This window comes from Podarcis muralis, chromosome 16 (assembly GCF_964188315.1).
Source record: "Podarcis muralis chromosome 16, rPodMur119.hap1.1, whole genome shotgun sequence".
Classification (NCBI taxonomy): domain Eukaryota; kingdom Metazoa; phylum Chordata; class Lepidosauria; order Squamata; family Lacertidae; genus Podarcis; species Podarcis muralis.
In genome coordinates, this window is record NC_135670.1 from 4,918,468 (window position 1) to 4,934,129 (window position 15,662).

General features: G+C 44.5%; 1 protein-coding gene across 1 annotated transcript; it reads left to right on the forward strand.

Moving 5' to 3' along the window:
- The first annotated feature begins 4,215 nt into the window (after positions 1-4,215).
- On the forward strand, positions 4,216-11,131 carry LOC114586899 (uncharacterized). Its single transcript, XM_077920684.1, has 6 exons — positions 4,216-4,300; positions 4,920-4,939; positions 6,261-6,332; positions 6,926-7,016; positions 10,061-10,182; positions 11,013-11,131. Exons 1-6 carry the CDS (start codon positions 4,234-4,236, stop codon positions 11,076-11,078), a joined length of 438 nt encoding a protein of 145 aa, XP_077776810.1. The 5' UTR covers positions 4,216-4,233; the 3' UTR covers positions 11,079-11,131.
- The last annotated feature ends 4,531 nt before the right edge of the window (positions 11,132-15,662 follow it).

Below are 15,662 nucleotides of genomic sequence, written 5' to 3' on the forward strand. Positions count from 1 at the left end.
ATTTTTACATAGATGGATGGGAGTTGCCCCTCCCCTTACTACAGTTGCCTGTGAATATAAATAACACATTAGACACACGTTCTGACATGTTTAGTATGTGACATTGGACTCTTAGGTTTTGATGACACTGCATTTGAGAAGCTCTGCGAAACAGTATTTCTCTCCCCCTGCCCCCCAGAAATATTCACAGCTAACTCTAAAGAGGCATTTGAACAGAAGGAAATGCAAAAAGGCATTTTAATAGGAAGACTTGGATTTTTAAAAAATGACTTAGCTGAAAGGACTTGGTAAAGCTTTATTCCAATCCTGTTACATTTGTGTATGAATGAATCTTAGAAACTTTTAAAAAGCGTATACTGTTGTCCTGCTGGTTCTGTGTTTAAAAGCAGTTACTTTGTATTCATTCAGATTCCCCCTCACCTTTCCGTATACCCTTTTGTTTTTAATTTAGTTAGGCTCGGCAAATAATAAAACCCTTCCATTACAAAGAGAGTATTTAAATGTTGGGTCTGGCTTGTACTAATCCATTGCACATGTAAGGTTTTCTGGCTATAGTACTATCTGAGCTGTGATTGACACCACAGAACTACTGAGCAGCCATCTTAACCCAGTTCATCTCAATGGGAGTAGATTTCCTTATGCAAGAAATCTGCCTTCTGCTCCAGGTTCATATTTTAAAATTAGTGGTTGAGGGATCTCTCAAGTGTGCATCAAACTCCTGCACTGGTTCAAAAAAATGAATGGACGAATCAGTGATTTTTAGAAGATTCCCCCCCCCCCCGCAAGTTACCTTCAATGAATGACTACTAGTAGTCTGTATTTGACCATTTAAAAGGCTGAAAGGTGGTTTTGTGTGTTGTTGTTTTTTACAGAGGAGTAATATGAAACCAAGCACACCAGCATGGTTATACATAGTATGTTTTTCAATAGTTTTACATCTTCTCTAAGGATCTTTTATGTAGTAAATGTAACAACCAGCTAACTACATTGCCACAGTTTTGAGTTGTCAGCTTTAGTGTGTGAGCAAAATAGAACTTTTTCTTCTTTTTAAAACAGGGGTGGGGGGTGAGTATTACAGAGCCTCTGGATACCTTTTTTTTTTTGCTTGGTGGGTTCTTTAATGAAAATACGTAAGGGTGGGTTTTATATTTTGTAGCAATTTTGTCCTATTTGGATGCTCTTTATATGGCAGTATGTATATAGTGTGTTCGATTCCTTTTCAAATTCTAAAGAGAGAGAGAAAAGACTCAAACTTGGAGGTAATTGGTTTTTGTGCAACTGTGTTTTGGGAGGGGGAGAAAAAGCCATGACAGTGTTAAATAAAGCAAATACCTACAGCACACTTCTGACGGATTTTAGTTGTAACAGAATGTGAGTGTTCCTCCTGCCCTCCCCCCCCCCCCCAGTGTGATGTAAATTTTAAATTAAAGATTTTCAATCTGAAAACGTGATGATTTGTTATTGGGGGGGGGGGAGGTCTGAACTTCTTGGAAGTAAAATTACTGTTTTGAAAACTTGGAACAGAGGTGTGTATCAATCCTTATTTGAGAACTTTCGTATATACCCCAGAGGGCCCAGATCTGTTGGGGTTTACCATAGTTACTTAGCCTGCAAACCCCTATAAAAGTATTGTGATGCTCTCTACTCCAATCGCTGGCAACTCCAGGTAGGGCTGGGGAAAAGATTTGTTTCCGAGAACATGGAATATGCTGCCAGCTACTGCAGGCAATACTAGATGGACTCAGTGCAAGGCAGCTTCCTATAAATTTGGAGACCTGGAGTGCAAGAGATCCCACCACTGCTTTGGCTAGTTTGCCCTATTGCCAACATGCTATTGTAGTACAGTGGTACCTCGGGTTACATACGCTTCAGGTTACAGACTCCGCTAACCCAGAAATAGTGCTTCAGGTTAAGAACTTTGCTTCAGGATGAGTACAGAAATCGTGCTCCAGTGGCACGGCGGCAGCAGGAGGCCCCATTAGCTAAAGTGGTGCTTCAGGTTAACAGTTTCAGGTTAAGTACGGACCTCCGGAACGAATTAAGTACTTAACCCGAGGTACCACTGTAATCAAGATTCCTTATATTAAGCCAATATCTACCCACGCATATACTAAGCCCACTTGATTTTGCCCTCTTAATGTGGTGAGCACCGTTCTGGTCTTTGAAGAGCCCAGTCCTACTTACCTTCAGTCTAATACAGGGGTCAGCCAACTTCCAGCAGGGGGCCGGTCCACTGTCCCTCAGACCTTGTGGGGGGCCGGACTATATTTTTTTGGGGGAAATTACGAATGAATTCCTATGCCCCAGAAATAACCCAGACATGCATTTTAAAAGGACACATTCTACTCATGTAAAAACCCGTAAAAACCGTCCATGGGCTGGATTTAGAAGGCGATTGATTGGGCCAGATCTGGCCCCCGGGCCTTAGTTTGCCTAAGGTAAAGGGACCCCTGACCATTAGGTCCAGTCGTGACCGACTCTGGGGTTGCAGCGCTCATCTCGCTTTATTGGCTGAGGGAGCCAGCGTACAGCTTCCGGGTCATGTGGCCAGCAGGACTAAGCCGCTTCTGGCAAACCAGAGCAGCACACGCAAACGCCATTTACCTTCCCGCCGGAGCGGTACCTATTGATCTACTTGCACTTTGACGTGCTTTCGAACTGCTAGGTGGCAGGAGCAGGGACCGAGCAATGGGAGCTCACCCCGTCACGGGGATTCGAACCGCCAACCTTCTGATTGGCAAGCCCTAGGCTCTGTGGTTTAACCCACAGCGCCACCCGCGTCCCTTGCTTAGTTTGCCCACCCATGGTCTAATACATAGCCCAGTTCCTTCAACTTTTCCTCACAGGGCTGGCTTTCCAAACCCCTGAACCAGCAGCCCTAATTTGTCTATATACATACTCAGAAATGGCCACTGGGAAATAAATATAAAGGGTGTGGTAATGTATTGAGAAGACTATAGAAAATACCACACACAAGGATCACAGAAAAGCAGTCTACAAGAAAAAAATTGTGAGTGTAACTTGGCACTCCTGTCAAGATATCTAAAAAGGTTTGCAGATCACCTTGGCCAGTGCAGGTCATTTTGCAATGGCAAATACCCTAGTTTCTGGAATCCTTGTCAGCTCCCCTAATCATACACAACATGTGTTTATTTTGACTGAAGTGAAAAGAAATACTGGGAGAGATTTCCCCCAAGATATTTCCTTCTGCAGAGGAAATATTTGGCGCCATTAAGAGTCATTGCAGGGCTGTCGAAACCACTCTCATAGTGAACTACACTGCAAAGTTGTCTGCCATCCAAGCCCATCAAGCTGGAATGGAAAGATAATGGATTGCAATCTTATTTTTGTAATACTGCATTGAAAAACTCGCAATGCAAGAGAATTGCATACAAAACACGAGCAGAGTTTCATTTCCCCCACGCATTTCTACGGGCAGCCTCCACTTCCGCCCTGGGAATGGGGCATTTCAAAATGGCAGAGGGAAACCGGAAGCTCCGCGGTCAAGACTCCCTCAGAGAAGGCGGGAAGAAGACGGCGGCGGCGACGACCGACAGAACACAAACAAACGCCGCTTCTCGCTCGGGGTTTCCCTCGGAGCAACCGCAGGGGTCGCGCGTCGCCGGGGATTGGCTGGCGCTTGTCGCAGTCTCCCTTTCCCTCCCGCCCCCTGTCCAATCCGAGCCTCGAGCGGCGCAGCCGGCTGTTGGCGGGGGAGGGAAGAGGCGTTGGAGGCTTCGAAGTGGCGCGCGAGGGAGAGCTAGCTTTTCCCGCGCATTTCCAACCGTCGTTACCTCAGGTGCGCTCGGGTTTTGTGGTTTTTTTACCTCAGAATGGTCCCCTCGCCTGCCAGCCTCTTGAAGCAATTGCGGTTAACGGATGCCAGAAGGGGCGTTAGACACTTCTTTAAACAAGCAAAGCACCGCCTATTTATTACTACTGCGTGTTTTCCCCCCTAAGTACTGCTACATAAAAATGAGCTTTTAGCCCAGACCACTGAATAGGCGATCCTTCCATCCTGACTGAAAATAACTCCCTTTTTGATTGGGGCTTAAAACTAATCCTTACACACGTTTCAATTTTTGCTTTTTAAAAAAATAGATCAGTATAAGGAAACACACATTTCTAAGGAATTTGGATCCCTCATTAAAATGTTAACCTTTCATCTTTTCCCCTTGCCTTTTAAAGGTTCCTACTATACCTCTCTCATTCTTCTCACCTGTTTTGAGGATTATGGCCACTAGGGAGACATTCGTCTTTGTCTTTTTCATGTTAATTTCTCCTTTTTACCCCATTTCAGGTAAGGTTTTGCGCAGGCAAGTATCTTTCACCGAGGTAGAAGTAGTTCATTAAGGGGAATAAATAACCTGCCAAGTGATGCAATTTAGTCATGAGTCACCCAGCTGTGAATAAATCACTGTTTCTCACTGTGAAAGAGAAAATTATGTGTGCGGGTTGACTAACCAGCCAAAACAAAATTATTTCAAAAAAACCCCACATTCTCGATATATTTAAATTAAGCTTGGAACCCTAAACATGTTTGTGACTGAGTTAAGTTGAATTGACATTCTGAGTTATGTACATCGAATTGCTCTGCAATCTGTGCTAAACTTTGGATCATACCCCTAATTTGCAAAAAAATAATCTGTGAGAGTGCAGAATGAAAATAGCAAGATATATTCAAAGATTTGAAGACTAAATGGTACATTCTCAGAGCAACTGTTTAAAGTTGGCGTACCTGTAATAAAATCAAAATGTCAACTGTTCAGCTGTCATCTATTTCATGTCAACCCTTCTTAAAAGGATGATGATTCTGCTTTGATTCTTTAATCGATTCTATATGAAGAAGTGTGTAAAGTCATCTTTCTTGCCATTGCCTTGTTAAATCGTGCAACTCTCCCCGTTTTTCCTTTCCTTAGGTAACTCGGTAAGATATCAGGTAAAAACCTCTTTCCTGTTCCTAGAAAGCAACAAGTTAAAGGAGTTGTTTATTTTTTATGTGAGCGGGGGGTGAGATTGGAGAAATAAAAATTAGGAGCGCTCCATATTCCACTTGGAAGGGATCCAGAATGCCTGAGGAGCTAAGCTTAGACAAGATGTAATTTGTAGGATCTTTTGGAGACAAATCCACCCCAAAAAGCTAGGCTTTCCAACAAGCCTGGCATTAGAAATCCGAAAGGCTCTTGGGCCTCCATGATGCATTATTTCCAGGGCTGCTGGTTGGGGCCCAATTTCATCTTGGCATCCTGGACCGGCTACCTGGCTTGCTGAACTTCCCTCATCCTCAGAGATGGCATCATGTGCCATTTGGGCTGCCTTTGTTCATCCTCTTGTTTGAGGCCATTTCAGTCACTATCCTTCAGGGTGTTCAAGATGAGTCGTTTGGGAGTGGCTGCCAGGACCATATAACAGGCATGTCCAAAGTCTGTTTCAGGGGCCTAATCCAGCCCGCCGGTCAGTTTAATCCGGCCCCGGTGGCAGTTTATTTCCTGGGGTAAAACCCTAACAAAACCTCAACAACTCCAATCCTAAAAGAAGCTCCGCAACTCCGACCCTAAAAGAAGCTCAACAGCTCTAATCCTAAAATAAAGCTCAACAACTTTGGGGTAAAATCATTAAAAAAGCTCAATAACTTCAATCCAGGTCAACAACTTTGGTTGGCCCTTTGGTCGGCCCCCGTGGCCCTTCACTTCATCAAATCTGGCCCTCTTTGAAAAAAGTTTGGACACCACTGCCACATAACATCGGTCCTGGAAGACTTGCCTTGGCTCCCAGTACGTTTCCGAGCACAATTCAAAGTGTTGGTGCTGACCTTGAAAGCCCTAAAGGGCCTCGGTCCAGTATACCTGAAGGAGCGTCTCCACCCCCATCGTTCAGCCCAGACACGGAGGTCCAGCACCGAGGGCCTTCTGGCGGTTCCCTCCCTGCGAGGTTGCAGGGAACAAAACAGCGGGCCTTCTCGGTGGTGGCGCCCGCCCTGTGGAACGCCCTCCCATCAGATGTCAAGGGGATAAACAACTATCTGACTTTTGGAAGACACCGAAGTTTTTAATGCTTGACTTTTTATTATTTTTTTATACGTGCTGGGAGCCGCCCAGAGTGACCGGGAAAAAACAGCTAGATGGGCGGGGTATAAATAATAAATTAATGTTTGATGTTTTATCTTTTTTTAAGTGGTTGGGGAAACCCAGCCAGATGTGCAGGGAATGTTATTATTATTAGTAGTAGTAGTATTATCTTTTTGATTGCTGCTCCCTCAGAAGATCAAGGATTATCTAGTGTACCTCTGCCAGCTGTATGAGAAGATCTTGACACTTTGGTTATCAACTAAAGTTAAGATAATAGGCAACACCATCCTTAAAATGTCTTTATTTCTTTTTTTGTTAATTGGCTTTATGGATGGCATTTCTCTATGGTTATCAGCTGCTTTGAACTGTTAGGAAAGCGGAGAATACATCTCTGAAAATCATTTTCAGCAAATTAAACAGCTACAAGAGGTTGTAACACTCCTATTCCAATTGTTTGGAGCAGTGCCTCTGATGCCTGAGATCACATCTTTTACGAGATACTGGCCTAGCAACAAGTATTATGACCTTGCATTGGTGTACCTATTGGTTCATTCTGTCCTACATGTTATCACCCCACCAACCTTACAACTGGACCGTAAGTAAATATGTCCATGTTGAAATTTGCCAAGACATCATGGTGACCTGATGTTTTAAGTAATTATGAAGTTGCTTATGATAAAAAAATTGTGAATTTTATTTTGTATCAGCCTTGGTCAGTAATGTACACAGATCTCTGAATTTAAGAAAGCATTTAGCATTTATGAGCCAGCAAACATATACTGTCAAAAGTTTTTAGCAATGTAAACACAGTATTTTACAAGTCCCTTTTATTGTGGTGTTTTGTTTGCTTGTTTAAGGCTAGAGTTAAACAAATGGATAAGTTTACCAGCGAATCCATGAAGGCACAAGAAACTCAACCTGATATTATCATCATCCAAAAGGAATCAGGTATTATCACCACCACAGATGTGCTTATAAATTATTGGTCAGCATTTCCCAAATAACAGTAATATGCTGAATATATGTATGTAGACTTCCAGCTATATATTTATGCTGGATGTGGCTGAAAACATAACACACGTGAACAAGGTATTTGTTAGAAGCCTTGGGAATTTTTAAAAGGAACTTGCTAGTCCCTATGGTAATTGAGACATTGCTGAACCTAACATTGCTGAACCAGTGTCTTCACTAATACTTCCCAAATGTATTGACTGCAGGCATAGCTAAGAGATTACAGTGGTACCCCGCAAGACGAACGCCTCGCGAGACGAAAAACTCGCAAAACGAAAGGTTTTTTCGTTTTCGAGTTGCCTCGCAAGACGAATTTCCCTATGGGCTTGCTTCGCAAAACGAAGCTTGCCCCGGGGACAGCGGGTCTTCTCTTTTGAAGCAAGGGGCGGCGGGGAGATCGCTTCTCCCCACCGCCCCTTGCTTCAAAAGAGGTCCGGGGGCAGCGGGAAGCGCTTCCCGCTGCCCCCGGACCTCTTTTGAAGCAAGCGGCTGCGCTTCTCTACGCAGCCGCTTGCTTCAAAAGAGGTCCCGGACCTCTTTTGAAGCAAGCGGCTGCGGGGAGATCGCTTTTCTCCGCAGCCGCTTCCTTCAAAAGAGGTCCCGGACCCCTTTTGAAGCAAGCGGCTGCGGGGAGATCGCTTTTCTCCGCAGCCGCTTCCTTCAAAAGAGGTCCCGGACCCCTTTTGAAGCAAGCGGCTGCGGGGAGATCGCTTTTCTCCGCAGCCGCTTCTTTCAAAAGAGGTCCCGGACCCCTTTTGAAGCAAGCGGCTGCGGGGAGATCGCTTTTCTCCGCAGCCGCTTGCTTCAAAAGAGGTCCCGGACCCCTTTTGAAGCAAGCGGCTGCGGGGAGATCGCTTTTCTCCGCAACCGCTTCCTTCAAAAGAGGTCCCGGACCCCTTTTGAAGCAAGCGGCTGCGGGGAGATCGCTTTTCTCCGCAGCCGCTTGCTTCAAAAGAGGTCCCGGACCCCTTTTGAAGCAAGCGGCTGCGGGGAGATCGCTTTTCTCCGCAGCCGCTTCCTTCAAAAGAGGTCCCGGACCCCTTTTGAAGCAAGCGGCTGCGGGGAGATCGCTTCTCTACGCAGCCGCTTGCTTCAAAAGAGGTCCCGGACCTCTTTTGAAGCAAGCGGCTGCGGGGAGATCGCTTTTCTCCGCAGCCGCTTCCTTCAAAAGAGGTCCCGGACCCCTTTTGAAGCAAGCGGCTGCGGGGAGATCGCTTTTCTCCGCAACCGCTTCCTTCAAAAGAGGTCCCGGACCTCTTTTGAAGCAAGCGGCTGCGGGGAGATCGCTTCTCTCCGCAGCCGCTTCCTTCAAAAGAGGTCCCAGACCCCTTTTGAAGCAAGCGGCTGCGGGGAGATCGCTTCTCTCCGCAGCCGCTTGCTTCAAAAGAGGTCCAGGGAACACCTGCCCCAGCCGCCCTGCTTCGGAACGCTGCTCCGAAGCGGGGCTGTGGGGCGGGAACCTCTCCCCCCGACGCCGGGCATCGGAACGATGCCCCGATGCCAGGCGGTGGGGCGGGAACCTCGCACCCTGCCGCCGGGCATCGGAACGAGGTCCTGGACCTCTTCTGAAGGCAGGCGGTGGCAAAAGTCTTTGCTCCCCCCGCCTGCCTTCCCGGGACAGCGGAGACTTCTCCGCTGCCCCTGGCGATCTTAAAATGCTGGCGGGCGGGAGCGAAGCGTTTGCTGCCGACCCCCAGCATTTTAAAATCTCCCCGGGGCAGCGGAGACTTCGCTCCCGCCCGCCAGCATTTTAAAATCGCCCCGGGACAGCAGGGGCTTTTAAAATGCTGGCGGTCGGCAGCAAAGACCTCCTGTCCCCGGAGCTTGCAGGGCGGGAGGTGGGAAGAAGGGCTTTTCTTCCCACCGCCAGCCTTCAGAACAGCCTTCTGAAGGCTGGCAGTGGGAAAAAAGCCCTTGTCCCCCCCCCCCCCCAGCCTTCAGAAGAGGTCGGGGGACAGACTGTCCCCGGACCTGGTCTGAAGGCGGTTTCCCTAGGAACGCATTAATTGATTTTCAATGCATTCCTATGGGAAACCGTGCATCGCAAGACGAAAAACTCGCAAGACGAAGAGAATTGCGGAACGAATTAATTTCGTCTTGCGAGGCACCACTGTATATTTCTAGAGTATAGCTTTAGCATTGCAGTTGTATTCCTGCAGACACAGAAAACCTTTTTGTGTGATAACGAAGCAAAGTTGCAAGTGAAGAGAATCTCCACTGTCCCTAGTCCACATGAAATGTAGTGTTTCTGGAGCAGGTGTGATAGTGATGAGGTAGATTAGAAGAAGGTGGTACAACACCACCAGAGGAGGAATATCAGGAGAGGGGTACCTTAAATGACTTGTTTGGCAAGAAACTGGGCATATGTGGGTAGCAGGAACAGAGAATGAAGGTTTCGGAGGAAGAGCTGTGTTCCAAGAGGGATTATGGTACTCCAGGCTAGAACATTCATTGGCATGCAGCGTCCACACAAATAATATAAAGGTTACAAGGTTACAAAAGAGTAAGTAACCCCATTGAACTTTGTTGGACTTCTATTATATTAAAAGGTGCATGATAAACATCTCGTTATCATGGGAGAAGTTTGCTTTTACCAAAATGTTCCATTACACTTTTAACCCAGGGGTTCCAAAACGGGTCTGTGAGCTTCATTCAGGTAGTCTTCTGCTTGTATAATGAATATTAATACTGATTTTTAATTGTATATTTATTGTATATTTTGTTTCTTGTATTACAAAGCAATAAAAATACAATTAAAAATCATATAGCACTGAGCAAAACACAATACATTTCCTACAACAGGCAGAAAAATCATTAAGTGGTCCACCAGGACCCTCAGCAATTTTCAGATAGTCCGTGGAGAAAAGAGTTCAGGAACCACTGCTTTAAGCCATTGCTGCTTTCATTCAGTTGCTTTTAAAGTAGGATTCAGAGTAATATGTCCTTAGAAACAGGCTTTTGTTCACATTAATTTCTTTCAGTAGAGGCACCATTTGGATCATATACCCCCCAGGCTGTTCAAGAATCAAATGAAGTGGTGTCAAAAATTCTTAGCGATTTGCAGCCCAGCAAACCAGTGCTTTGGAAGCAGTTAATGTGGCAGGTAAATCATGATATAAAGAGCTTGTTCGCATTGGAGCTTACTACGTGTTTATAGCTGTTTTGTGTTCTCATTTAATTTGTGTAGTACACATGATGTTACCCTCAAACACCAGTCTCATCGCTGTCTCCTGTAAATTCGAGTTTACCCAATTCAGGCATAATACAATAAACTGCAGGAAATTGGGCTTCAAACTACTCCACTAGGGGCGGCAGACAGTTTTGGTGGGTGAGTGGGTCAGTCACTTTCTGCCACACCCGTTTCAACACCTGTGACTTCCTCGGTTCTTTTGTTTCTTTTTTGGCCGTGCTCGCCACTATTTGTGGTGTGCTTCTGGATAGAGAAGCATGGCCTTGCAACACACACACACACACACACACACACACACACACTTCTTTGGATCCCTCAGATTTGAACAAAACAAAAAAACTGCAGAAATGTGCATTGAGAATTTACCATTGCCTAACTGCTTTTGCACACTTACTGGGTGGGGAATTTTATTTTTAAGTTGTATGCCACCATCTGTGAACATGCCCTGTTAGTAGTTAATTGGCATAAGAGAATCGACCAATTAGAAGGCAAGGAGAAACACAAAAGGGAGGCCTGCTGGTATGAACTACTCCAGTCTAATAAAATACAGGGGTTGACAACTAAATAAAATCACATGTGGGCAGGCCAAAAATGAGGAGAAATGATCACATACAGAACTGGGATTGATTGGGCTCTTTTATATGCCATTTCCCCTGTTGAGCTTCAAGCTCTGCCCCTATGTGAGAAGGAGTACTAGAGACCCTAGAGCCTGACTTGAGGCTTTGTTCCATATTTTCCCACAGGGAGAAATAGGAGACAGGGGTCTCAGTTTCTATCTTTCCAGTGATCTAACAAGCATAGTGGCCTAGGAGGTGCAGAGTATGTGTCTGAGCTATTTTTAATACAATCTTTCAAACTTAAGCATTTATGGATGTTTTACTCAAGTCATGGTTGGCATTTTGCAGAGGAAGAAGCGTTGGACACATAACAAAAGGGGGGAAAAACCTTCCAATAAAAGAAGGGGAAGATTTAGAAAGCATTTGGAAAGAAGTCCAAAACCAAGGTTTGCAGACAGACAGGACTGGATTCCCAGAAGGTTCAAAAGGCAAGAATGTAGGATCAGAAACATACAGAATAGCGAAGACAAAATTCAGAAAGCCATGGAGCAGAAAGAAATTCTTAGATGTGTAAGAAGTACCTATGTTGTTGAGAAGGAATCTAAATCACAGGCAACTTCCACACATTCCAATGAACGTAAAAGAAGAAAAGCCAATGAAGTCATCACTTACAATGTCAAGGAAGGACAACTCTTAGGACTAAAGGGAAGAAGAACAAGAAGAAGAAGATCAACATACCCAGAGAAGCCACACTTGGTTTCTTCAAAACCCTTTGATAGCTATAGTTCTTCCTACAGTTTGTCTTCTTATTTTACCCCAAGTAGCTCTCAGAGTACATTATCAAGAAGAATGAAGAGAAACGTTTCCAGTTTTCATAAAAAAGAAGGTAGTTTTGAGGATACATTATTGATCAACTCAAAGGAACAGAAAATGAGAGAGAGAGAAATGGGAGCAGTTCCAAAGAAAAGAGAAGCCAGAGAAACACAGTCGGTCAGAAATGTAAGTCTTAAACTGAAAACCTTAAAATCTCAAGAGAAATTATCTAACATGGTAGACCGTCTGTCAGACCCATCCAATAACATGTCAAAAGATGAAAAACTCACCTACATGCATGAACTCCTAGATGAATTAAAGTTATTCATTAAGCTGTTGGAGCAGCAAATACTACTACAGTCACTAAATAACATTGTTTATTCAACCACAGTTTCTGGCTCGCAAAAGTAGAGAGCTCTAATATTGCTGAATTTAAAAACATGTTGCTATTTTGTTACATAAAAATCCTGATAATACGTTCAGTAATTTTATTTTGGCTTAATTAGTCTTTAAATCATAATGTTGGTTTATAGCTCATATGAGAAAAAGTTTTTGGATAAACGACTGAAAAAATACTAAAATAATTCCTAATAAATGACATTACTCTGGAAAATGCTCCTTGTAAGAAAGATGCACCATGACAGTAGTCATAGGAGAAGGAATAATAAATTTGTAGAGTTGGAAGATACCCAAGAGGTCATCTAGTACAAATCACTGCAATGCAGAAATCTCAACTAGATCATCCATGACAGATGGCCATCCAATCTCTGCTTAAAATCATCCAAGGAGTCCACAACCTCCTGAGGGATACTGTTCCACTGACAAACAGCTCTTACCCAGAAAGTTCTCCCTGATGTTTAGTTGGAATCTCCTTTATGTAACTTGGGTCCTACCCTTTAAAGTGGGAGAAAACAAGCTTACTCCATCTTCAGTGTGGTTAGCCCTTTAGATATTTGAAGATGGCTATCATATCTCCTCTCAGTCTCCTCTTTTCCAGGCTAAACGTACCCAGCTCCTTCAACCATTCCTCATAAGGCTTAGTTTACAGACTCTTGATCATCTTGCTCACCCTTCTCTGCACACATTCGAGCTTGTCAACATCCTTTTTAAATTGTGGTACCCAGAACTTGATCAGGACACTAGACTTTTGTTAATGCAGCCCAGAATTGCATAAGCATTGTTGTTGTTGTTTTGCTTCTGTATCACACTGTTGACTCATGTTCAGCTTGTAGTTTACTGAGATCCTTCTCACATGTACTACTGGCAAGCTATGTGTCCCCCACCTTTTATTTGTGCAGCTGGAATCATAACATTCCTGACTTCAAATGCACCAAATCACTTGGAACTCAGAGATACAACATGAAAGTGGGTGGGTGTAATCACCATTAATATGAAACAAGGCAAAATCCTTTAAGTCTCATTCCAGCTAGGCCAATTTCAGTTTCAGAGGAAACTCACAACAGTTGTTTTTTTTTAAAGGCTCTTACTTGTCCTTAAATACGCTTTCATAATTTCATACAGTACTTTTAAAAGTACTGCCTTTACATCTTATGGTGTCAACTATGGTTTGGGAATTTTTTTTGTCACACTTGTGTTTCTACATGAAACGGGTTTGGGGGAGGAAAATGAGCCTTCAGCCTGAATGATGAAAGAATAATTCCTCTTTCGTACGTTGCATGTTAACTCTTCAAAGTGCTTAAGGAGAAGTTGCATGTCTCTCTGATCTGCAGAACCCACTTTGACTCCTGAAGTGTTACTATAACATATTAAGTAAGAGATGATAAACATCTGAATGTTTATTCAAAGTTCTTTATCATCTGTATATATTTATTTAGCCACAGCTATTTACTTTATGGACTTCTTCATGGCAAACCCTTTTTAGAAATCTAGTATATGTTGAGGATAAATAAGTGGTTATAAAACAAGCAGTAGGGGGCAGTAAAAACACAGAAGTTACAGCACAGAGGAGTGTTTGAGATACGTTTCAGAAGGCAGATGGTCCAAATAGTGACCAGTTTTTATGGAAAGTGCATCTTAACAGAGATAGTAGCAGTTGTGGAAAAAGGCAGTAGAGTGTTCCTAGTGAAACTATTTTAATTAATGTCAAGGGCGGGCTCAAAGAGTAATGAAAGCAAATTCCCAACTGTCTCTGTCAGTAATGATATCTGAGGCTCAAAAGCCAAATGGCGGTCAGTTTCCACAGGATGCATTTCAGTTACATAGTTATACTACCATATGCCTTGCCCTGCGTGACGTTAGATTGTCCCTGGTTTTTTGCCTGATACGGACACCTTGTTAAAATATTATGAATGTGATTCGCTAGCACTGCCATGCTTCCTGTTTTCAGCTGCTTCTCCAGGGAAGTTCAAACAGTACTGAGGGCTCAGGGCTGGGGTGTCCTTGATCCCTTTACTTTTTATGATGCCTCCTGAGCTACTGTTTTAAAAGACTATAGTGGGGCAATATGATATAGTTGAAATGGTGGGAGGGGGGCAGGAAGCCCAAGGTAAAGCTTGTGGATTCTTCCTCTCCCCATAACACAAGTAAATGAACACAATATATGTTGGTCAGTGAATAGCCTTCAACAAGAAAGAGACTTGGGAAGGGATCCTTGGTATGAAAACCACGATGTCACAAGGATGTCCCTATTTCCATATGCGGAACATCAGGTTTTGCGTTTACAATACTATCGTGCTTAACGTAATTCTTCTAAAATTCCATTTTTATAAAAATATGAGAGCTGCCTTTCCTGGGGATAGAATAGTGGCTTCTATTGCCTATAGACTCTAGGTCCTAGAGCAGACATTGCCATGCTGCCTAGGGCTCATGGGAGTTGGAGGCCAGCAACATCTGAAGGGTGCCTTGGTAATATACTGCCCTGTACAAGGCCAGCATTTGACCCCCTCCTCAAGCCCTCTTGGCACTGGCTTAAGCCAGGTGAGAAGCGCCCTCCTCAGCTGCTCACCCAGTACTGTGACCTCGCTTAAATATAAAGGTAAAGGATCACTGACAGTTAAGTCCAGTCACAGACGACTCGGGGGTTGCGGCACTCATCTTGCTTTACAGGCCGAGGGAGCCAGTGTTTGCCCGCCCGCAGACAGTTTTTCTGGCTCATGTGGCCAGCATGACTAAGTCGCTTCTGGCGCAACGGAACACTGAAACCAGAGCAGCGCATGGAAATGTCATTTACCTTCCCACTGGAGCGGTAGCTATTTATCTACTTGCACGTTTTGGCGTGCTTTCGAACTGCTGGGACCGAGCAACGGGAGCTCACCCCGTCACGGGAATTCGAACCACCAACCTTCTGATTGGCAAGCCCAAGAGGCTCTGTGGTTTAGACCACAGCACCACCTGCATCCCTTGCGACATCGCTTAAAAGGTAAGGGTATTACGTTGCCCTAAATCAGCCTCTGGCACTTGGTTAGCAAAGGCTTATGAGGGAGTCCATAAGTTTTTCTAAATGTGTTTCTTGAATTCAGGAAGATGACATAACATGTCATAGAATGGGTTTCTCTTCCAACTGTGTCAAAGACCCCTCCACGCCACTGAGCGAGACAATGCACCTATTGGCCTCCACAGATCAGCCCATACAAGTGCCACAAAGATTAAGTGTAAAAGCCATTTACACTTAGGGCCCTCATATCTACGGGACCGCCTCTCCTGGTATGCCCCGCAGAGGACTTTAAAGTCCATGAATAACCATAGTTTAGAGGTCCCGGGTCCTAAGGAAGTCAGACTATCCTCCACCAGGGCCAGGGCCTTTTCCAGTGATGGCTCCGACCTGGTGGAATGCTCTGTCCTGTGATACTAGGGCCGTCCAGGATTTAACTTTCCGTCGGGCCTGTAAGAGCTATTTCGCCTGGCCTTTAATTTGAATTCAGCCTGATCTTTTATTTCCCTTCTCTTCCCTCCACCTCCCCTTTTATGAAGATCACCTGCTCTGAGACCCCACAGCTAATTCTCCCCTGGCCTCCTAGCTGGCCCAAGTAGGACCAATTCAGCCAGCTAGCCCTGGAGATTATC